The 23,652-nt window shown below is 40.3% G+C and overlaps 1 protein-coding gene across 7 annotated transcripts in view; it reads right to left on the bottom strand.

Moving 5' to 3' along the window:
* Window positions 1-1,496: 1,496 nt before the first annotated feature.
* st18 (ST18 C2H2C-type zinc finger transcription factor) overlaps window positions 1,497-23,652 on the bottom strand; it is a 41,047-nt gene continuing 18,891 nt past the window's right edge. For 5 of the 7 annotated variants that reach the window (XM_068603856.1, XM_068603896.1, XM_068603905.1 and 2 more), the window contains 21 exons: window positions 22,813-22,928; window positions 20,180-20,231; window positions 19,290-19,320; window positions 18,875-19,062; window positions 14,513-15,214; window positions 13,684-13,818; window positions 12,699-12,789; window positions 12,490-12,582; window positions 11,710-11,918; window positions 11,314-11,513; window positions 9,054-9,299; window positions 7,927-8,039; window positions 7,219-7,281; window positions 6,859-6,927; window positions 6,524-6,586; window positions 6,145-6,225; window positions 4,536-4,757; window positions 4,278-4,366; window positions 4,053-4,156; window positions 3,782-3,928; window positions 1,497-3,636 (listed from right to left, as the gene is read on the bottom strand). In XM_068603856.1, coding sequence (XP_068459957.1) covers window positions 3,496-3,636; window positions 3,782-3,928; window positions 4,053-4,156; window positions 4,278-4,366; window positions 4,536-4,757; window positions 6,145-6,225; window positions 6,524-6,586; window positions 6,859-6,927; window positions 7,219-7,281; window positions 7,927-8,039; window positions 9,054-9,299; window positions 11,314-11,513; window positions 11,710-11,918; window positions 12,490-12,582; window positions 12,699-12,789; window positions 13,684-13,818; window positions 14,513-15,214; window positions 18,875-19,062; window positions 19,290-19,320; window positions 20,180-20,231; window positions 22,813-22,928 — 3,155 coding nt within the window. In that variant the 3' untranslated portion in view covers window positions 1,497-3,495. The remainder of the gene's footprint in view (window positions 3,637-3,781; window positions 3,929-4,052; window positions 4,157-4,277; window positions 4,367-4,535; window positions 4,758-6,144; window positions 6,226-6,523; window positions 6,587-6,858; window positions 6,928-7,218; window positions 7,282-7,926; window positions 8,040-9,053; window positions 9,300-11,313; window positions 11,514-11,709; window positions 11,919-12,489; window positions 12,583-12,698; window positions 12,790-13,683; window positions 13,819-14,512; window positions 15,215-18,874; window positions 19,063-19,289; window positions 19,321-20,179; window positions 20,232-22,812; window positions 22,929-23,652) is intronic. The other 2 variants (XM_068603864.1, XM_068603873.1) reach the window with 2 other exon arrangements.

The following is a 23,652-nucleotide window of genomic DNA, read 5'->3' as shown; positions in this document are numbered from 1 at the left end:
TATTTATTTGTCCAAAAACAGTCCAATTTAAAGATGGATATAAGACGAGGTGTAACGCTGTGGTGTGAACTCCTCCTCAGGTCATTACAGTACAGAGTGAGGACATGACCTCGGTGTCCTTACGGCTGAGGCCTTTATGGAAATATATAACTTTTTTAAAAAACACACAAAACCAAGATCCTGGATTTAGCCACCACTTGCTTCAACGTTATTTCCATGCAACCAAATAGTTTGTGGCCGTCTGTGTCATTCGACAAATGTAAACAGACATCGTCACCTCAAGTGGGGTTAGCTGAGGTCGGAGTATGCGGCTGTCAAGCTTCTCTGTATATCTGCACCGACACACCATGTATACATTACAGGGAGACGGCCCCACGGTGGCACGTCTCTATAATTCTTTGCGCTGGTGTTGTGTGTGTGAAGTACAGCAAACTTATAAATAGTCCTCCTGACGTGCGTGCAGTCTGTACTCGACGCCCGTCCCCATTTGACTCTGATTCGTGGGAAACAGTTTGAGAGGTCAACACGTACTTTTATTTTGAAGGGTTCATTATTGGTTTTATTGTGTCGAGGGTCAAAGGTCGTTCTGACACTTTTTAACAGCACTGTGTGCTCCAAAGTTTAAAGTTTAATGTTATATGTATTGTTTCTTTGCACTGGTCCAGTTTTCAGATGTGCCAAATTTGATCAGCCTTTTATTTATTGATTATATTTAGTTAACTACACACCTCTTTGAATATCTGAGTTTGTGTCATATAGTGTGTTTTTCACATGTTGTCTGACTTGTGTCTCTTTCCTGTCACACGGGCAACCAATAATAATGTTATCAGCAACTATTATGATAATTGACTGGATGCTTTGTGTTATTCGTCATGTAATATTAGTTCTAAATTGTCAGGATGCACTGCTTTTCTTCATCTTTTGGGATTGTAAATTAAAAATATGTTTGTGTTTTGGACTAAAATAAGTGATGAGGAGATGTCAAGATGTTTAGATTCAACAATAAATAGACCACACATTAATTAATACAATTATTGGGAGATTAACTGAGTATAATGATCGTTCGTTGCGGCCCTAAGCTGAATTAATTGTATATTGTAGTGTGCACTGTGATTGATTCAGGTATTTTTCAGTCGGTGTAGAGAGATCAGATGACGGTGAGACAGATGGATGACCTGCACTGGGACGTTACACTTACATGGTGAGCATCTTGAACCTTTAATATGATTTCTAACCCCAACAGCTGTTCGTATTGTTCCCTTCGAGCGCTCCTCGCCGTCACTCTAGCTGTAGTACCCCGTATGCACCACCAGGTGGTGCTAATGCATAAGGAAACACGACGCCTGACTTCAGACTACGGAAGCTTTGAGAGAAACCACACAACCATTTGAAAAGTTTATTTCTACCATACACAAACTGTACAACACAGCGCATATCTGTTTATTATGAAATATTAAAAGTAATAGGAAGTTTTCAATTTACAAACTACTTCAACTGAAAAAAAGCGTTACATTTTAATTTAAAAGAAACGAAAATACAATACAATTCCATATCATACTAATATCGTTTCACAAAAAAAGCATTTCACATTACAAAACATCAAATACTAACAGGGAAAAATAAATATTATTCACAAAACTTCCTGAGCAAACAATGTGTGGTATAGGAATTAAATATACAAAATGATAAATAAAGGATTGCGAAGTTTAAAGAATGTGATTCCATTTTTTTTTTAAAGATGAAAATTCTTTAAAACATTGAGTTTTTGGATAGAATAGGGTCTTATTTTTCTGTAATTTGGCTCTTTTGCTGTTACATTTGTTTCTAAATCTGAATTGTCCTATTAAGCATGTCTTTGAATTATTTTTTGCAGAAAATAAAAAGGTATTGCTCAAATGAATTACTATGTTCTTTCTCTTGTGGGATTAACTTCATGTTAAATTTTCGACACGTACTGTATACGACAATGAAGCGACAACGGTGTCACATTTCCCTCTTTTTGTTGAAGTCAAGGGCAGTACGTTGAACAAGAAATACAAAATAATTAGATACAAAAGTGCAATTGATGCCAACAACTACTATTTGTCTATGTTTTTCATAACTTTTTTTTTTTTCTTCCTTTTTTGTTTGTGTTTTCTTGTTGCATTTAATGATTGAAATCTAAATGCGAGTTGCGGTGATAGACAGCTCGATTTCTGAAATAGCTACTATTCAAATCTGCCCCAAGCATTACGTTAGGAATATTCAAACTGTAAGACTGGTTGAAATGTTAAGGCTTGTAAGCAGTTTAAGATAAAACGGGACTAGATGTTGTTGTTTTTTATTCACTCCATCCTCTTTTCCCCTTCTCTCCATGCTAGAAAAAGGTAAAATAAACACCAGACTTTCCAATCTCAGTCGTGATATTTCAAAACCTGCCTCTGAGATTACAGCTACTGAGACAACGGTATTCAAACAGTCATCAGGAACGCTTCCTCCTATGAAAATAATTGTACTGTATAATAAATTAGACACATCCACATAATACTGTCCTACCACAAAACAGAGTACTCGTATACTTTTTATGGATTCATATACATTTAGGCACATACTATATGCACACTCCAAAGTGTGTGCACAGAAGGCAGTTTAATATCTATATTTTAAAAAAAGACATCTTGACAAAGTGGATTTTTGATTTTTGTTGCACTCTTCTATGCAAAGCAGAATCTCGACATTCAGTTCACCGAATGATTTGCATTTTTTTTTTTTGCTCAGTGTCACTTCCTGGTTGCATTCAGCTGTTATTGGGTTGAAAAAGAAAAGGTACAGTACAGTTGCATTGCATTATTATTTTTTTTATCTCAGTGTTCACTTTGTCTCACCATACATTCAGTTTCCAATAAAGAAAGCAAAAGCAATGCTTAAAAATATTGATTCTTAGTCATTTTGGTAGGTTTTTTACTTTGAAGGGAGATCCAACTTATGGTTTAATAATAATAATCATAATAATAATAATAATAATAATAATATACGTTTTTTCAACACTAGATGGCGAAAGTATGCCATGAAATTGGAATGTGCTTCTATGTAAATTTACAATGTGCAGAAAGTCAAACATATATATTAATAATTAAGCATTTACAATTCAAGGAATAAATAAAAATCAAGGAAATAAATACACTGATAAACAAATATAATAATAATAATAATAAATAGCGATAATATAAGAATGACATGAACAGATACAGATTAAAATCAAGCAAACCATACAAAATAATTAAGTGCAAGAGGGGTAAAAATTTCACCAGGATAAACATATCAAGTGAATGCAGAAACAGTAAAAGCATTATTACAAATCTGGCTGGTAATTCTTCTCAGTGCAGTGTATTTACCGGGAAACACATTTCCAAAAGCCTTGTCTTATACATGCAGCCAAGCCATCACTCTTCAGTAAAATAGAGCTATCTAGTGCCATTATCCCAAGTCAAAGAAGCCTCTTGGTAGCTCTGCAGCTTAAACATGGATGCCCTTAATAGCCTGTTTGATATTATCCAAGAGGGCCTTGCACTCTGGAGAGTATTCATGCTCCGAGTTGTTGTACATATCAGTTAATGTGTTCACATAGGCTTCAAAATTATGCTCACTGATGGGTCCCTGCAACAAAAAAAAACACGTTTGGACTATTAGTGAAAACAGCACAGCAGAAAAATGACAATTCACAGAAAAGTGACAATTCATCCAGGACAGGTTAGATACAGAATGCGTTGCAGTGGAGTCTGTCGGTCAAGGCTTACTGTACCATTTGAGGCAGCTGAATGTCTGTTAGACTGTTAATGAGAGCTTGGCTAAGGCGGGCGAGCTCCTTCAGAAGGCTGTCGTTGTGCTGTTCGATCATCTTGTTCTCCTCCTCAATCGTCCTCAGGTTACATTCCATCGACGATATCTGCTTTCGGGTACAAAAAACACAGCAAAAATGAAATAAACAAACAAGAAGTCGTCAAACTGAGCGTGCTGAAACTGTTTTGTTTTTTGTTTTTTTTTCAAATCAACTCGTCAGAGTGGATATTTACCTGCGTTTGAAGTTGCATCATATCTGCTTCTATTTTCATGTTGGACTCATTCAGTTCCTTAATTTCATGATCCAAATGTTGAATATCCTCTTTGTTTTCAACACCTGAGTTTGGAGCACATCATGTCGTTTATCATGTGCGGTGCTTTCTGTGCCAAGATACACGTACAACTGCAAAACGAAAATCCTTAAAAAGACCACACGGCACGTCGTTGTGGTGGCTTACCGCTGCTGGTTTTCAGTTTGATGGTCATCATCTCTTCCTCCGAGGGCTTTTTCTTGATACTCTGTGCGTTCAGTGGGCATCCCGACAAGCTGTAGCCCGGCAGGTCATAAAGGACAGGTTTTTTTTAGGCGGGAGAGGGGAGGGGGGATAATGTCACAAAACTTCAGCATCAATAGAGATCGTAAATGAGAGTTGAGAATGCAAACATGTCGACCAGCAGTGTTGTTTGGAGATAAAATGGAGGACGGGCGACCTCACCTTCTGTGAGTGGCAAACACATTATTGGCATGTCCAAGGCCGTTGCAGCCAGGCAAGGGACAATGGGGCAGTTCCTGTTTATTGGCCTTCCAGGCAAAGGGCAGCCCATTGATGGACGACTCCTTCTGTCTTTTGGCAGCAAGTGGACAACTGCCCGCGCTGCGATGGGATGTGTATTTTCCTGATATATGGCCCTGTCCGTCACATCCCATTACTGGACACCTACCAGAGAAACCCATACATGTTGTAAACACCCTGCTGACTCACACAGAGAAAATGTAACTAAACCTGCATTTAATAACATTTCTACGCTGCAGAGGAAACAAAAAAAAAGACATTTAGCTGCTCGGAAAAAAAATAATAACAAACCACATCATTAAAATAAAATACCAACAAAAAAAAAAAAAATCTCAGTTTCAACAACTAGACCGGAAGATTCGTTAACCATTACGTTGATTAATCCAGCCAAATGCTGATTAAAAATGAAGTCGCCAAAACTACAAAAAAATAATCGCATTAACTACAAGTTGCTAATCCACTCAAACTTGAGTCGGAGCGAGCGCTGTGTTCGGGAGGTCGCTGATGTTTGCGTTTGAAAAACAAAAGCACAAGTCACGCTGAATATCATTAAGAGTTTGTCAGTTGCATTTCCAGGCCTGTTTTTTTTTCTCTGCAGGTCAGTAATGGAGTGACATGAATTACAGATAATTGTCATGTATCCCCTCATGCGAAAGAATGTAATTTGGAGGTGGTGAACCCTTTCCCTTATTGATAAAGGTGAAAGGTCACCTGAGATGATACAAATGGCACACATGCCGTAGAGTGCTGCTGCGGGAAAAAAAAAAAGCCCCAGTTTCAGCATTTCGTTACTCGACAGCACTCAGAGGACAAAACAACACCGGTGGCCATTACTTACATCTACTACAGGTAGGTAGCTGGATGCAAGGCACCAGGACAATGGAGGGAAGCCATATGGCCCACTATTTACAATAATCTAGGGACATTTGCTATCCTCCCCCCTTTCTCTCCCTTTCGCTCTTAATGTGTATGAGATCTATTCCAGTCTAATTCCTAAGCTCATGCCCTTGCATTAGTAATTAAAAAGAAAAAATCTGTGTCCAGATGTATAAGTAAACAAGGGCTCATATATCTGACTTTGGATTTAAACTGCAAATCAATTACATTATTTTTTTTTTCCAATAACACTTTCACAGACAACGATTAAGCTGCAAATGAGTGCAATGCCATCGGAGTGGGCAATTTTGACGTTTTCTTAATATACTACAATTATAAAGAAAGCACTCAGTGGAGAGTAATAAGCCAGATATTCCATTCAGAAATAGGAAAAATACAAAAGCCTGACAAAAAAAAAAAAAAAAATCCCACAAAAACACGCTGCTAATCCTTAGAAAATAATTCACTAATGTTACGACAAGAGAAGTATTATTTTCTTTGTTTAACTTAATGGCCTCCAGGTATAATGCCCCGGGCACAAAAGCATGACGCATTTTCACAATGTTTTATTTTTTTTATTAATTTTTTGTTTTAAACAAAAAAAGAAAACGAAAAAAATGACAGCATGGGGATGAGGGGAAAAAAAATCTCTTACTTAAGCTCTTGCTCATCTTTGTCATCCTTGTTTGGTGTGAGCTTCAAACCTCCCTTTCTGGCACGTGGACATCCTGACAAGCTAAAAATGATTGGCGACAGTATGGGTTAACATGGAGGAAATCTATTTAAGAGTAAAAAAAATTAACGCTAAGTAGTCACAGGCCGCTATGAGGTCTGAAATCTAAAAGGTATAAATCTACACAAATAAATGTCTGATCGCTGGAGAAGTCGGCAGCCAAAAATATCAATAAAAACAAGAAATTTCGAAAAGTGCAGCATGTTTTGCGGCATAAAGTGAGACTTTCACCATCTGTCTGAATGTCATGCATCTGACAAATGTATTTCATGCTCAGTTTGCGATGATTTTTCTCTGCTACCTTCTGTGCGAAGCATAGTTCCCGGTCACGTGTCCGGATCCATCACAACCAGGTGTTGGGCACCTGCAGGTGGAGAGACACAGAGACCAGGTGTTTTGTTTTTTTTTACAGCAAAATACTGCTAATATGCAAAAAAAAAAAAAGTCATAGCAATGCCAACACACTTCTTGTGGAGTGCACAGACGTCATGCTTAGTGTGGGCGCACAAGGTGGAGGGATGGGGGGAGGAGTAAAGAAAAGGGAAGGCATTGACCCAAGCTGACCCCAAAAAAACAAGCTGCCTAGTTTAATGTGCAAAATCCTTTAGTAACAATAACAGTTTCCCAAACACATACTTTAGTTCCTGAGAGTTGGCTGCCATCAGTGATTTGAGTGTTTTGTCAGCCAGGGGACATCCAGACACACTAGAGAGGATAAAGAGCTAACAGTCACTTTAATGCACTCTTTGATCACAGCTGAATTAAATAATCTTAATACAATGTCTCAAAGCATTTTCACACAAAATCGTCTGAAAACACAATTCCACCGAGCTTTCCTCGCGTCAGCATGTTTTTTTTTTGTTTTTTTTTTCTTCAAAAAGTGACATGTGATTTGAATAGCGAACTCTGTATCAACACAATGAAACAATCGGCAGCGCCTTTTCCCCTTGTCTCTGTGTATCTGCCGCTAATGAGGACGTAATTATTTACGGTTACCTCCGGTGCGATGCGTAATTCCCCGTCACGTGGCCGCTGCCGTCACAGCCTGGGGTCGGACAGCTGCAGGAGAACACAAAGCATTAAGTACACAGATTACGTTGGTTCCCACAGCCACAACCCAATCTTCCTCTTCCACTGAGAACCTTTTCTTTTATTAAATAGAGGAAAGTTAGTACAGCGGAAAGTTTAGTAGAAGAATTAATATAATGTTGCTCAACATTAATGGTGTCTCTGAAAGCCGCTGAAAGTGGGGAGGGGGATGGGGGGGGGGGGTGATGTGCTGCAGAAAACTAGAGGATCCTACTTGTTTCTCGAGGTTTGATTCTCAAGAAGAGACCCAGCAGAGCATGCACTCTAACTACAAGAGTTGTAAGCTTCATATATATATATATATATATATATATATATATATATATATATATATATATATATATATATATATATATATATATATATATAATAAAGGGATGTGCAGGGAGGAAAAACTCACTTTTAAATAGATACATTTCTGCTCCACATGAACCTGCAGACACACCAGTTACAATGACGTGTAACTCAGCGCTTCACTCGCATCAAACTGTCCCACTTTAGCAAAAGTACGGTGTGTCGTTAATACTGACCATCTGCCGGCTAAAAAAAGGGGGAAGCTCACGTTATGCACGGTCGGCTGAGCGCGGACGTTTCATTCTTTTAAACGGGACGCACCTCAGGAGCTCTTTCTTCGCGTCTCGCAATAGCTGCTTGGCTTTGGGGCTCATCATGCTGCCGTCTACTTGGTACTGCTGGTCCTCCAGGACGGAGATGTGGTCGTAATCCTCCTGGTGACACAGAGAAAGTAGTAACCTTTATTGTCTGGAAATGTTCAAACCGACCTGATGACCTAAAAGTGAATAATTAATGAAAAGCAGTGTGTAATACTCTTAAAACAAAAGCCCTCGGGGGTTATAGCGTGATTATGCTTAAGGATACTTATACTCTCGTAAACCATACATCCATTTAAAGTCACTCTTAATCCACATAGTATTCATGAGGTATGGGTATGACGTATGGATTTCCTTTTTTCTTTTTTTCTACAGACAAGATTGTGCAGTCACCAGATGTTGGGTATGATTTCTAAAAGCAGGTCAACTGTGGTCATTATTATCATAACGACTACAAGTGAGTGCCAAATGGGAAGAAAGGAAAAAAAAAAGGGAAAGCCCAGATTAAGATTCATTCATGTATTTGAATGCACCAATCTTCATTGTACAAGTATGTATTTATATACTGTGTTTTCTAGATGTAAAGATCTGACAGGAGAAGATCCTCCCTTGTCATAGAAATGTGTCACAGCATGTAAAATATGGGGAATTTAGTAACCTGCTGGACTAAAGTTAACTACTTTTGCTGCTTTCAGACAAATCTGACCACTTTCAGGTCAACAAGGTAAATAAATAAAAAGAAAAATCCATATTTCTTTAGTTGTTAGCGAGAAGAGGGCCTTGAAAAAGCCTTCGACCTTCATGTTTGGAAATGAAATGTTAATGATAAACAGTAAATTCCTATTTTAAAAAGGTTTCCTGGAGAGGACTATGTAATCCGGTAACACTATTTGGGGTAAAGGGATGGGAATTTCAGAGGAAACATCTTTTAACTAGTGTTTTCAAAGCTAAACTGAACAGATAGAAAATGAAAAATCTGAATTATTTCAATAATTTTAGAGCAATTTAGAGGCTCAGCATTTATAAACTCCTGCTTGTGAGACTATGAGCCTTGCTCTCGCTTCTTTCTTTCAATCTTTTACTGTTAATCTACCAGGTTGTGTGTTTAGTCTTGTATTTTTTTGTGTGTACCTCCGCGTCCTGCAACATGTGAGCTTTGCTGAAGTTGACGGGGATGGGGCCGTCCCAGCTGTCCCTCTCACACAGCGGCTGGTAGAAGGCGGGGCTGATGAGCACGCTCCCGCCTTTGGCCACGGCGGCCTCGCAAAGTGACAGCGGGTCGTCCAAAGGTGTTTTTGTCGGGGCTTTCACGTTGTCCTTGATCTTCTTCATGCTCAAGTCCAAGGTGCCATTTTCATCCACCTCTATGAGCATGTCCTGAAGGGTTGAGGGGAGGAGATTTAACCCTCAGCATTTAATCGATTCACAACGAGAAAAACAACATGTTGGAGAAGGGTACAACAAACAAAGCACGTCTCGCATATCGTTGCACAGCGTGCTACAGTAACGCACGAAAACAAATGAATCAGGGGATAAAAATAGAACTTATTTTCTAATTACACTAAAAGGGAATGTAAATAAAACCGCGCGATGTCTAATTAATGTGACAGCAGCGATATGGTAAACTTGAACCCAACAACATTTCTCTTTAAACACGTGAAAAATGACTTGAAACGCAGAAAAACAAACATATTTGAATAATACATACAGTGGTTATCTCACACCAGACAAAGTACCAAACTAAGCCAGCGTTAATTCTGCTGAACACAAAAAAAATAATCACTGGTGTGTAGTTTTTCAGTGACAGCTGTGTCATCTGTTTTCTAGGACACACAACCATGATGGCAGCTGGGGGTAAAGGGGGGGGGGGGGGTTGCTGGTTTTAGGTCATCATTATTATAGCAAAAATTAAAAAGCTTAATGTGGCATAAGTTTCCCCGCTGACAGATGTGTTTGTCGTTTTTTTTGTTGTGCTGAAACGCAATAGCATGATGACTTATGGCTGTTTTTATGGTATTAAAAGTTTTACCTCATTAAATGCTGAAATCCGTTTCCATAAATGAAACCAATTATTCAACGCGTATGTTTCATTAAACCCTATACATCATTATTTATTTTTCTTTGAAACAAAAGGGAGCTTTTCAAATTAATTAAAGGGGATGATTTGCATGAACATGGGATGTGGCTGTCCACTTCAATTATCCAGCCATTTGATGATGTGTGCACCTCATCAAAATAACACCAGTGTAAAGAATGTGCAACTCTTTTTTTTTATTTTTTATGATTCACTGATATTTGAATGTCATTTTTAACAAGAAAAAACTTAAACTCAGGTTTATTATTATTCCGCATTTTATTTATGAAGTAATGATTTAAGCCTCTCACATTTTTAAATAAGTAAAAAACAGCTTGTATTCACACTTTAAAGGCCAGCTATGTGGTGCTTTTTTGTGCGCGATATCTCAACACATAATATACATATGCAGATAAGTTAAAGCATCCGACGACATATAACACTCTAAATATGGCCCCCCTTTTTTTTCCAGCCTTGAAAGCTGTTCTTTATTTTGTACGTCTCTCCAAGACAACTAAGCTGTAAATGAGAACAGATGATTAACTTGCTAACACTGTTTTATTCATTCAGTGGGCTGGTACCTGGTACGGGGCCACATTCTCAGCTCAACAAGCTGGGAGACAAGGATCTGTGCTGTGTAGGTGTGGAAACCTTGAATCATCTACAGTGCAAGCGCTCACGTATGTAACCCACAGAATGCGATCCATATTAATCATGAAGTTTGGATAAAAAATTAAAAAAAGGCGAACACAATGGCGCGTTGGAGATTTAGCGACAGCAGAAGAGATTTTGGACCCGCGAACGCGTCCAAGAAGAGTTTGGATTCTGTGCGAATTCAACTTTTCAGATGTTAACTCCTTTAGCTGATTGGCTTAATCCATAAAAATGCTTTTAAACGCTATCTGGTGGAGACACACAGCCTCTCCTGGATCATGTAACTAAGCAAAATATCCTCTGCCATCTGCAGCGGGCAAGATGCAGTTTTCAGACGACAGTTCAGGGTTTTTACATGCCAGCTGATGTCGAAACAAAATACAGTACCACATGTTTTATAAAAAAAATCCACGAGTCGTTGTAATTGGTAGAGAAGGCCGATTGTATTCCTTCTTTTGATGTGATTACAGAAATATTCATTTGTGTACATATAAGCTTTATGGAGAAGCAAACTCCTTGTGCCTCTGCCACCAGAGCGCCAAGATCCCTTTGCCAAATTCTGCCTTTTGATGTCTTCCCTTTTTATACACAAATCAGAGTTCCTTTAAAAAAAAAAAAAAAGGACCACATTAAATACCTTTCCAAGTGGTCTAATTTGATTACCTTTGTGGAGGTTGCCAAGGGCCGCCCGGCGACAGCCTCCATGTTCTTCCGGTAGCGAGTGGAGAGGTTAAGGATGGCGGCCGTCGCCGCCGCGGCCTGGAGACCGTCTTCTTTTCTGAATTGACTCGGCGGGCTGTGCTGACCAGAGGTGGGCAAGCCGCCACCTGGAGCGCCGAGGAAGGCATGATACTGCTGAGGTGCTGAAAGACAAATAATTAGCCGGCGTTATCGTCACAGAGACAACCGGGGCGTCGCTCACTGAACTTGATAGCCCGTTTGAAAAAAAAACGACTGGAGGTCGACGTAAAACAACCGTGATCAACTTTACATTTGAATGTAGATCTGTGATGCACATTTTGGGGCTAAAACAAAAGATAAGAAATATATTCGCCTTACAATCGGGGAAATGTGGCATTTCCTGGTCCTGGTTGGTCCCCATCAGAGGCTGTTTGCCGAAGACCTGTGCATCAAAGCTGGCGTAATCAAAGCGGATTCTGCTGTACTTGTCCATGTCTTTTGTGAGGCTCGTTTTCAAGGCTGCTACTGGATGAGAGAGCCGGTAGTTCAACTGGTTCATCTCGAACTTCTTTATCAAGCCGATGGCTCTACCAGGAGACAAATTGAAAGAAAGAAGAAAAAAGACTTAATTTTATGGTGCAAAACCTTGTGAAATAACAAGTGCCCAATAAGCTCATATTAAGCAGTTAAGTAAAGACGTTGTTCTCAACCATTCAGGGATGCCAGTGCTTTTGTACACATAGTCTGGGATCTGATGTGTGTTGTAGATCCACAGCCAGGTTGCCAGACTAATTAATATAGTAGGAGTGGGCATCCTGCCCATGATATATCCACAGGGAACAAAGAGTTCTGCTCTTTTATCATCTCTAATAGAGAGGAACTCACAGGACCAGCAACCATTGCTTGTGTCTGCTTGGAAAGCTCAAAATAGACCGTGTGTTCTGCTGGGATCAGTGAATAAAAATATCCCACACTCCCCTCAACAATAATAGTGTTTATCACTTCTTCTTTTTTTTTGCATAACCTCAGTTCTGCTTTTTTTTTTACAACTCCAGACCTGAATACGCTTTCTGGACGCTTGTTGTAATTATTGTGCTGCGCATGCGGCCACATTGATGGCAGTGAACGTCCCCGGCGTTCTCCGGCAGTGCGCTGTACCTCGGTGAGCAGTCAGGTGTTTGTCTGCATTTCAGGCTCTCGTCCTGAGGTTTGGAGACCTTCACGGCGGCGGCGATGGGGCAGCCCGACAGACTGGGCCGAGGGAAGGAAATCAAACACATTAGCCCGATACCGTAACCGGTTTCTACGAACTGGGCGCAGATCTCTAATGGCTTCTCTCTTTTTTTCTTTCTCCGCCGTGGACGTACCTCCGGTGGGTGCTACGGTTGCTGTTGACATGGCCTCTCCCCGTGCATCCGGGCGTAGGGCACTTGAGGACGTTCTCATGCATGGCCAGGACTGAGGGGACGAGGAAACAACAGAGAGGGGGAGATAAGCTCAAAATAATTCAACGTGCAAGACATAATCAAGCTGGACGATTATAAGATGGTAAATACAAATATATGCACACAGCGTTTTGTAAATAAAACAAATACATTTTCTATTTAAAGGATGGTTTATGCAAGTGGTGGGTACATTAGTGCCTATAGAGTAAAGATCCTACAGAAACAGAAACAGGAGGGGGGGGGGACAAAAGGCTTTGTGAGGAATGCTGCTGTAATGTGCCTGAAATGTAAATAGCTTAGTGCAAAGAGGAGCGTAACAAGGCAGCCGATTATATTCTTCAAAACAAACGCGTCGTTAAAGGTCCGCTCTGTATCCTTAGAAACTTCTTTTCTGTACATATTCTCCAATTAGTTTGTTGGAGTTGTCTATTTATTTTTGAATGCTGCGTTAGCTAGCCCTTTGATTTACAAATACTGCCTCCAGACTAAGAGCACGCGCTTTTTTGAAAAAGTTAATTACTTTTTCTGTTCCTTTTGTAACATTACTGTTTAATGTCGAATGTTTGTGGAGTTATATTGAAATGACTTGACAATCGGCAATGTGAGGGGTAAAAAAAAAAAAAAAAGAGGAGGAAAAAAGAGAATATATTCACACATTACAGCACATTAAGAGAAAGAGAGAGGGAAAAGAAATCCTTAATCCTGAGTTTATTTGAAAAGTTTAATGCACATCTTTTGAATTGAACTAAATGTATAAGCAGGTCTTTCTTGTCTTTGGGTTCGTGCTAAGAGGATTTCAATTACTGTGACTGATTATAAATCCTACAACTGGCTGGTTTTTAGAAGTATAAATCATCCACTATGTAAAAAATAAAAAAAAGAAAACAGAAAGGCTCGTGGGACTCACTCTCTGGAGGAACTCTGACTTTGTGAGGACACCCGGACAAACTCCTGTGGTGCGGGTACAGGCCGGTCACATGACCGGTGCCATCGCAGCCAGGAGTTGGACACTTGATGTCCTTTTTATCTGTGCGTGGAGAATCTGCGGACACAGCAAAACAAGATTAAGATAAATAACCACTGCACTGCTGCTTTAACACAGCAAATCCCTCCCGTCTTTAAGTGTGTTCTATCAAGTAAAGTAGGAAAAAAGTGAAATAGACACTTAATGCACTTTCCTGTGCGCATATTGTACAGAGGTCAACAGATTGAAATATCATGCAAAGCTAGACACTTTTTTTTTTTTCCACAAAATGCATCTATTAATCTGCCATTTTAGTTAAGGCTGCAGTTCAACATTCACTTCTTAATGCCCGTCCATCGAAAGATTACATCTCGGATTACACATTTAGCTGCAGTGATTTGAAGAATCAGAGGGAAACATGAGAGGTACTTTAGGAGGATTTAAGACTTATGGTCATGGTTAAATATCCAGTTGATTCCTATCAAAATCCAATATCCTGAGTAGTAGCAATTCCATCAGAAATTTTTATTCTTCTTTATTTTAGTCTGTTTATTTATTACTTCTCTTGTTGCCAAAATGTTTTAGTACTTAAGAGGATTTCCTCTCTCTGATTTCCCCCCTCCCTCCCGATGCGTTTGCTTCTTTTATTCCTTTTTTAATGTTTCTTTCTGATTCACGCCGGGTGGGTGAAAACCGACCCCTCCGTAAGGGATCGCTTTGCGATTGTCTTTAGATAATCTTACGTCGCTGGTCTTGCCCTCCGTATTCTTACCTTTTCCTCCGTGATAGTTGAGTCTGCTGTCCATGTCCATCATCCTATGGTGCCTCCTCTCGTTGGTCATCTGCTCCATGAGGAACCGGTCCATCTCCCTGTAGGCGTGGTGCAGGACCTGCCGCTGCTCCGTCTGCAGAGCTATGGCCTGCTCCAACAGGCTGAAGTTCACCCTCCCTCGGCCCATCTCTAGGCCTCTTTCGTGGAGGCCCAGAGCCCAGCCGTCCAGCTGATTCGGCCTCTCCACCTCCGCCTCCCCTTCGCTGTCCTCCTCGGCGGGGAGCGGCCTGTACCTCAGCGCCTCGGCCTGAAGGATACCCGCCCCGCCCGCCGGACCGCCCAAATCTAAGTGAGGCTCCTCTTTCACGTGGCCGTTCCTGCCCGAGAGGTCTTCGGAGGCTCCGGAGGGGCTGCGGTGGGAGCCGTTCATGTTGGCGGACAGAGACAGAGGCTCCCACTCGGCCTCCCTCGGGTCTCCGTACGGACTCGAGGCGCCGCTCATCCCGTCTGGACTTTGGTCTTCTCTTTCATCGTTAAGCAGCTCCTCGTCGTCGTCGTCATCCACCGGCGGCTCGGACGCGTCCGGCTCGCACCGCGGAGAGCCGTCGATTTCCGACCAGCCGAGAGAATCGCCGGACTTTGCCGCCGCGTCGCGGCAGCCGCTCTTGTAGGCAACTCCGTTGATTGCACTTAAGTTCCCATCTAAAACAACAAGAACGATCTTTGTTATTGGATGTGTTTTCAAGGCCTTTACAGACCAAACATGTTCTCTTGTGACCCCTCGATCACACGCATGATAAGGATTGTACGTCAATGATAATCTTCGCTGAATCCAGTTAAAGGTTTTAGATTCTGTTACTTTTCTTCAATTATTATCTTGAGAAAAACATGTTTTTTTTTTTATAATCTCGAGGATTTAGAAGAACACATGTTGCAATAGAAAGGATAATTATGAGGTTGCAGGATTTTTCAAGCAATTCCTCAAGTATATTTTAGAAAACATACATGACCCTTCAGTCTGCTAGTGGAACATGAAACCTGGAGACGAGGAACACAATTGTTTTCTTGCGTCTCCAATCGGAGCAGCAACCCGATATAGATTTAGGACGAGATTATGGAGGGATTTACTGTGCGGTGGACAGTGGACATCAGGTTTTTTTTCATTAAGTATGTGTAGTTTTAAGTGCAAACCAAGCAGCAACATGTTGTCGTCGGCACAGAAAACACATAATTGTTGTTTCTGGAGATGTGAACAAGAAAAGTGAAGAGGATTCCTGAAAACACAGATGGAGGAAACTACAAACATAAAGATAAAAGAGAGACATCTCTGTTCGCCGCCGCTGTCTGTGCAGCAGAATTTGGTTCAGGAGAAGCCAACCATACATCTGAAAAACTGACAATGATTTTAGTTTACTAAAAAAACAATAAAGGACACAACAGCCCACAGTGATGAGTGGCATAACTTCGTCAACAAGATCTAAAATTGCTCAAAAATGCAAGCGTAACAAAAAACTACATTTGATAGAAAGGTGTGGCGCTAATTCAACTGACGTTTCTTAAGAAAATAGCTTAAGAAACTTGAAAAAACAGCTTGAAAATGAAATAAAATCATAAATGTGCCGGTATTACGAGTAAATTTAAGTTATAGGTCCGTCCGTGTGTAAAAAAACAGGATGCTTTTGAATTTTTAGAGATGTTTTAAACTCTGATTTGAAGACCGTAAGTAGTTATGTGGATCTTGCTCCGTTAAATTTAGCACATAGTTTATTATTTTGGAGTAAAATATTAACATTCCATATTAGACCATTAAATGCGTAATGCTGCAGGAAATAATTAGCAGATAATTTCATTCAAATTAGAGTGTTTTTTCTAATAATATCAAGTATTTATTTGAGGAAGAGGACTATTGAAAATCCTTGTTGGTGTGATAAGATACCACATATGTGACACATGTAGCAGCATTATTGCAGATTAATGAAAATAAACGTGCGTTTCTTCCAAGATTTCACGCTAATTAGTAATTTCACATAATCTCTTTTCTCGAGCTTATTCTGCTGAGTGCTCTCAATTAATTTGCCTTTGACCTTTTGCCGTCTATCTTTTAGCATAAATCCAGAAATCCCGGTCACATGAGCCACAAGATTGTGTGAATCTGAAAGCCTGATCAGTGGAACGGACAAAGAGGGTTAGGGTTATCCTAAGTGCATCCGAAACAACACTTTATTAACATCGCTGATTATATTAAGTCATGGTCAGTGATTAACAATGGAAAGCTATCATCTGGATTGATTCAACAAAATCTCTCTTGATCCCCCCCCTCCCCGCTGAAGCATTGAAACTTATGCTCTATTAAGGCTCTTTGGGCTGTGAGGGTTTTGACTTTCAGGGCTGGACCGTGGACCCAGATCCTCTTAAGTGGCCGGACACCAGATATTCGATAGGTTGAGAAGATGGATGGATTGATGGATTGTGAGAATCAGATCACACGATGATACAGACACATTAATATTATTATTAGTGGGCGCAGCCAACTTAATCCTCGCCAAAAAGAGCTTTCACAAAATTCGTGGCACTAATAATGAAAACTAACTGCTATTTTGTAAATGTACACATGGACGTTGATGATTCGATGCATTTTGTGACATTGGTTCCCCGCGGTGAAAGAATATATAAAAAGAGGTGTTTCAAGGCAAACCCAGTTGAATGAAAAATGAAAGCCAGTTACACGTATTTACATTTATGAGTCGAGCAACAAGGGTTTTGTTTTTCATCCAGATGGACTCGGCGGCCTGACACAGCCGCGTACACTAGCACACAGGCCTTTACAAACACACACACACATACACACATATACTAGCGCAGAGACACAGAAGTGCGGTTAAAAAAAAAGGAAAGGGATGGAGGAAAAAAACTTGGATCCCTCCGGTGGTTTGTGTGTTGGAACAGGTGAACAGTTTGTACTCCAGAATAGCCATTACCAGCACTCTGCAGCAGGGCTGCAGTTGGCTGGAGTTGAACGCAGTGTGGCTCGACCAAACGAGAGGCTTATTTTTCTCCCTTTTTGTTAAAATGCAGATATAACCAGCTTCCACACAGCGAAATAAATAAAATCTTCCTGCCTCCAATCCACTTGTCCAATTTTTTTTTTATTTTTTTTCTCGCGGAAAATAGCCCCCCAAATCTGACAATAACAGCAAAATATGTTCTGAAATTGTTTACCAATACACATGTTCATTTGACACTCGTCAGACTTTTTCGTGTTTGTTCTGGCAGCATTTGGTTTTAATGCCGGTCCACTGAATATCAGGTTGAAATAAGGAAAATATACAGCTGTCAATCAACTCTGGAGGATGAAAAGAAAACCTAGAATCCACAACAAAAGGCAAAACTGATGATGCACAGTGAATTACTTAGATAATTGTAATGTAATATGAACCCAGGAAACAAATACATTCCATTTCCAATGAAGCCACACAATTCAGGGAGCTACTCTCCTGGTCCATTTAACTACACACATGTGTACTATAATGAGCTGTAGACATTATGCCTAATTATGTATTAGACTGTGTTAGAGGGCCTAACAAAAGCTTTTGAAAGGGACAATTACGTTTGTTGCTTAGTTACATCGTTAAAAATATACGAAATCAGTGCAGATTATAGTGGGCGAGAATGCACATGTACACCACAAACATTGTTGCCAAAATGCACAAAATTTGATTCATTAGGAAAAAAGAAAACATTTTCGCTCGCTGAAAAGGAGAGAGGCATAAGTGAAAGCAAACAATTTGTAACTGTTTTCATGAAATGTTTTTCTATTTTTTTGGGATGTGTGTGTGTGTGTGGGGGGGGGGGTGGAGGTTTAGTAAAAAAAAATAAAAACGGTTGAACATTAAAACATACGCCAAGCAATGTTGACGCCTCATTTGTTTTTCACAATGGGCAACTTCAGCGCTAATTCAGTTTCAACGAAACGGAGGAAGTTTAATTTAAATCAAAGTGAACTGGTGCACTCCCCCATTCAGCGCCTCATTCTATGGATTCAATGGGTTTTTGGACTGGCTTTTGAGAGGAAGAAAAAAAAAAAAAAAAAGGACAGATGAGGGGGTCTGAAATCTGGCCTCATCAAAAGAGGGTAAAGCCACGCCAAAAATATCATGGCAGATCAGCTGTCAAAACTTCAATTTGTGGACGTGAGACACAACTAATGTGGACCCAGCAGTGTAGTCTTTCACTTCCACTGCACAATGACTGCGGCTGCTGGCTGATGGCAGAGGGAGGGAAATATGAATGCAACAGATGGGATTTTAAAATTCAGCGTCAATTGTTCATCAAAACAGACAAAACAACAGGACATCTGTTTACCTGCTGGAGTGTCAATGTTCCTCAGCTCTTCTTTGTCCTGTGGCGGTGCCAGGTCCTCGCTCTCCTCTTCACATGCCTCGCTGGGGCTGTAGTGGCGGGGCTTCATCAGCAGGGACTTTCTCTTGTTGACGGGGGCGCCCTGCACCCCTTCCTGAGCACTCCTCTTCCTCGCCACGGACCCATATGGGCTGGAGGGCCACGAGGGGAATGGACAACAACAACAACAACAACAACAACACCAAAAAAAAAAGGTACAGCAGGGTCAACAGAAAAACCCATTAAAATTTTTGGAGACTTTCTTTTATGGAGTTAATGAATCGCATGAACGATCCGGGGGGAGAAGAAAAGATATTTCCTCTTTTTTTTTTTTTTTTTTGGCATGAAGATGAGAGAATTCCCGTCATAAAGTTTTTACCTGTGAGTCTCGGTGATGCAGTTGGCCGGCCCTGTGAAATAAAGGCCAAAAAAAAAAAAAGAACAGATAAAACCTCATGTTTACATTTCCACGACAGCCGCGCAGCATCTGTCGACATATTCTTCATCAAAGGTTCACGACGACTCACTACTTTTTTTGGGGGCTGATTTTTTTTTCCTGCTAATGAAATTTTTTACAATGTCCCCGTAAATATTTGTTTTGTAGCTAATGATTTAGGGATGATGCCACCTGGGGCTGATACTGCTTTATGCCGCCTTTAACCTTCATTCTCTTTTACAATGCCACCGGGTATAATCAGCACAAGGATGGCGAAGTGGTCCCAGCCATTGATCTGAAACACTTTTCATTCAGTCTGCTCGTTCTCCGGGAGACCAACGGAAGCTCATCTTTTGACAACATGATCTAAAAGGGTAAATCAATTTTCCCAGGGACCCGCGTGAATCTCATTCACAAGTTCTAGTCCTACTCCCATGAAGCACAACCAATAATAACACTTTTCATGAATCCCCCGTCCTCACACTCCCCCCTGATATAGTAATAGCTCCAGCGTGAGCAGGCGGGCCTCAGAGGCCCTGAACACTTGCATAATGACACATCCAGTCTAGAGGTTTTCAATCACACAATATATACACACTCCTTAACTAATTTGAGCCAGTGTTCCAATTTAATGAAGTTATTCCCCTCTGAATAATGAAATGGCAGTGCAGTGCTCTTCAGACCGGTAAGATAATACATAAAATTGACAGTTATAAAGTTGGATTGTTGAACCGATACCCCAAACCCATGGCGATAAGTGGAGCGTGTGTATGTGCGTGTGTGGGTGTGTGTGTTTCAGTAAAAGCCAACCAAAAACTGAACGCTGCTCTCACCTGTGCTACCGTTACATGTCGTCAGGGTTTGCTCCTCACCTTCAGAATCCATCTGTGAAATAAAAGCACGCAAAGACCAGATCGGCCATGAAAAAACCATTTGAATGTGTTAAGATCATTGTGTTTATTTATCTTTCTGTCGGCCCGCGAGCCGCAGAATCAATGTGTGTGCACAACAACATCGCAAAGAGCTCCTAAAAACATCAGCAATATTCAAACACAAAGTATAACGTTAAGGGAGGAGGTGGGGGGGGGGGGGGGTGAAAAAGTTTCAAAGGTTAGTAAAAAAAAAAAAAAAATGTAATGACACTGAATAATGACATTAAAGTGCAGATGGCGCCTCACTGTGTGTGTGTTTAGACAAAAATAGTTGCTAAAATCCATCCACTCTCGCTGGCTGTTGCTTGTGGGTCCCAAATAAAACCTATTAAACGTAATTATTCCCGGCTGATAGTGGCGTATAGTGGTCACAGGCCAGTGAAATCTGTGAGTCATAGGATATGCTGTTACTTTTCCCTGGTAATGGGAAACATGACTCCTCTCTCTCGTTTGCTGTTGTGATTGAAGGCACTGACCTGTCATACATTTATAATAGGGGAGCAGGTGTGGCAGTGATGGACCTTAATTTCCTTTAATAAACCTTTTATGTGCCACACTCTTAATGCCACGCCGGGCCCTCAGAGGTCCTGCTCATAATAGGTTCATTACTTTTGATTACTACAGCCTATTGAGACAAACAACTCCCAAACACTATAGATTACATTCTGTAAAAACCAATGTACCTCATTAGTTTGCAACACTTTTCCACACAGACATGTTTCAACGTTGTGTATGAATTTGTTGTTTTGAAGGCAAAACGCTGCTCTTACGTCCCACAACCTGAGATTGTAACATGGACATTAATTTAAAGTTCAAATGACGTTATCGGCACACGGAAATATCACCACTGACTCACACGTGTTTATTACCACTGTGGTGTGTGTGTTTTCTTTTATTTATTTGACATTTTAAAAGTGCCCTTCTCCTTCAAATGTGTTAAAAAAAATGTATTTTATCATTAAACAACATCAACAAAACAACTTGTTTTGCTTTCATGTATTTATTTTTTATTTCTCTGAATCAGGAAGATGTGTTTATAATGATATCATATTACCCATAATGTGACTTAATCTGACCAATGAGCTCGACGCTGGACTGTACATCTGACCGTATTGTGCTGCGTCTCCAGTTTCACGCATTGTAAAAGTCTATCTGAGCAAATTTTCAACCTTTCTCGTGTCGGCAGTTGTTTTAAATTGAGTCACGTGTGTCTTTCTGACGCAATAATGACAAAAACCTAGCGGCAAATTTTGACAGGGCGGCGGTTACAGTACGTCTAATTCTTGTAACAAGAAGCGACAAGTAACAGGAGCACAAGGAGGGCGTCCGTAGACGCTGCGGTGCGCTAACAGGTAGTCCTGGCATGGCAACAACGTGGACAAACATGTGACGCTGTGTGTTTACAAAAGCAGAACAAATAGATGCATTCAGGGTCAAATGAGAGCTTTTATTTGACATTCACTGCACAATATGACTGAGGCCTTTAAATCATTTACCGCTTTCATCATTAGTGTATGAACGTTATTTTGGTTAATGTATTTTATTCATACAGAATGCCGTATTTAGGATGAATTAATGAAATGTTGAATTCATTTGAACCCTCTGATTTTAGCTTTGTATAAGTAATACACTGTGGACGCGTAATGAAGAGCTTATAACACGTTACAACGCCTCATGCCGGCCCCAACGAGTGAAAAGTGTGTAAGTTAATCAACAACGTGTTTATTTGTAATAATACAACATTTGTTTCTACAGGGGGAAGTTGTAAATGTTTACAAACTATAGATTAACACATCCTTCTATTTATTTTTTAGATTTACTTAAAAAAATGTCTCATTCCAGCATAAAAACTTACATAATAACTGTGTAAATATAGAACAATACAGTTTTTTTTGCAGAAAATGTATGTACTTCCAGTGATTTTTGTTCCTTTTTTAATTTTCTTGCGTCAAAACAACGTGTGTTTTCATCCTAAAGTTGTTGACTTTGCTATCTTTCTGGCAGTTCATTTACAGAACAATAGTTTGATCGTATCAAAAAGACAAATAAGACAAAAAGAATAAGGCCACTGAGTGTAATGTTTTAGGCCTTATAGCATGTTTTACTAAGCAACATGTTCACTTTACATCACTGCTCAGCATTTTTCAAAGCATTGGGTTTCATATCTTGCCTCATTTCTGACCTAATCTGTATGTTCCAGCCCTCTGGGCAGCGTGATGAACTCGTATATACTGATCTGGCAGCAGATCGCTCTAAACTTTGTGTTATGGTTTCAAAGGAAGTTTTATCAGGTCCAAAATAGCTGAGACAACCTGGCAACTATCAACCAAAAAAAAAAAGCAGACTCAGCAATACATTTTTAAAAGAGTATATTATGTGGCAGCCGCCCACAGTGCTGCATAAATAAATAAAACAGCCTGTGGTCAAAGGAGCAGTGACACGCCCCAACTTAGCCCCCACTTTGCTCGAGACTTGTTGTGCCAAACAAAGTCATTTTTCACGTTGTACGCCATACTCAATATCTGATTGTTTACCTTTGATTGTAGTTTTCTGAGCGCTCCGTAGGATAAGATTCCAGATCCGCAGTGTCCCCGCTGGTCGATGCTTTCACACTTGTAATCTCTCAGGAGGCGATCATGTAATTCATTATCTATAACAGAAAGAAACAGAAACTTTTTTTTATTTTAGCACATCTTCAAACGGATGATATGTCTCCGACCCGTGTCTGTGAAGGTTTTCATTATGACATTTTCATAAACGTACAGAAATGGATGTGAAAAAAAAGGTGGAAAGAGCATATTAATACCTCACATGGAATAAGGAACACGATGCAAATTGATTGCATGACAGAGATCAAATTGCTTGCTTCTAATTAATACAAAACATCCAAGAGGGAAAACAAGCATGAACACAATGAGTACATTAAGCCTCTTCACTTCACAGATCTTATTATGGAATTATTTATTTCTGTTAGCTTTGGGAAAAAAAGGAGAAAAAAAAAGGCAACATCTTCTTAATTATAGCTCACAGAGCGCTTCCCCGGAAAAACAAAAGTGGGGGAAAGCAGACGAGGAGGTGGGGGGAGTGAGGGTTATTCACTCAGTTTCATTAGCATATGAAAAAAGACTCACTACTATTTGAGCTGGTTCGTCATCTGCTGAATCATATTTATGCACCTCCCCGCCCCTCCCTCCTCATACACACACCCCAAGTCCAACACAAATAATGCTTCTCAGAGGACCTTTTTCCCCTGCGTCTAGGGCAGATTTCTCAGGGGGGGAAAAAGGAGGCAGCCTGATGCTGAGGGGTCTATGAGATTTCCTATGTGTTAATCTGGCTGCTAGCTGTCCTTGAGCCCAGCCCATTCCCCCCTA

The sequence above is a fragment of the Clinocottus analis genome, unplaced genomic scaffold (assembly GCF_023055335.1).
Source record: "Clinocottus analis isolate CAN_PGR_092001 unplaced genomic scaffold, fCliAna1.0.p SCAF_11, whole genome shotgun sequence".
Taxonomy (NCBI): Eukaryota; Metazoa; Chordata; class Actinopteri; order Perciformes; family Cottidae; genus Clinocottus; species Clinocottus analis.
Note: the sequence above shows the minus strand (reverse complement) of the source record. Positions and strands in the feature narration are given on the sequence as shown.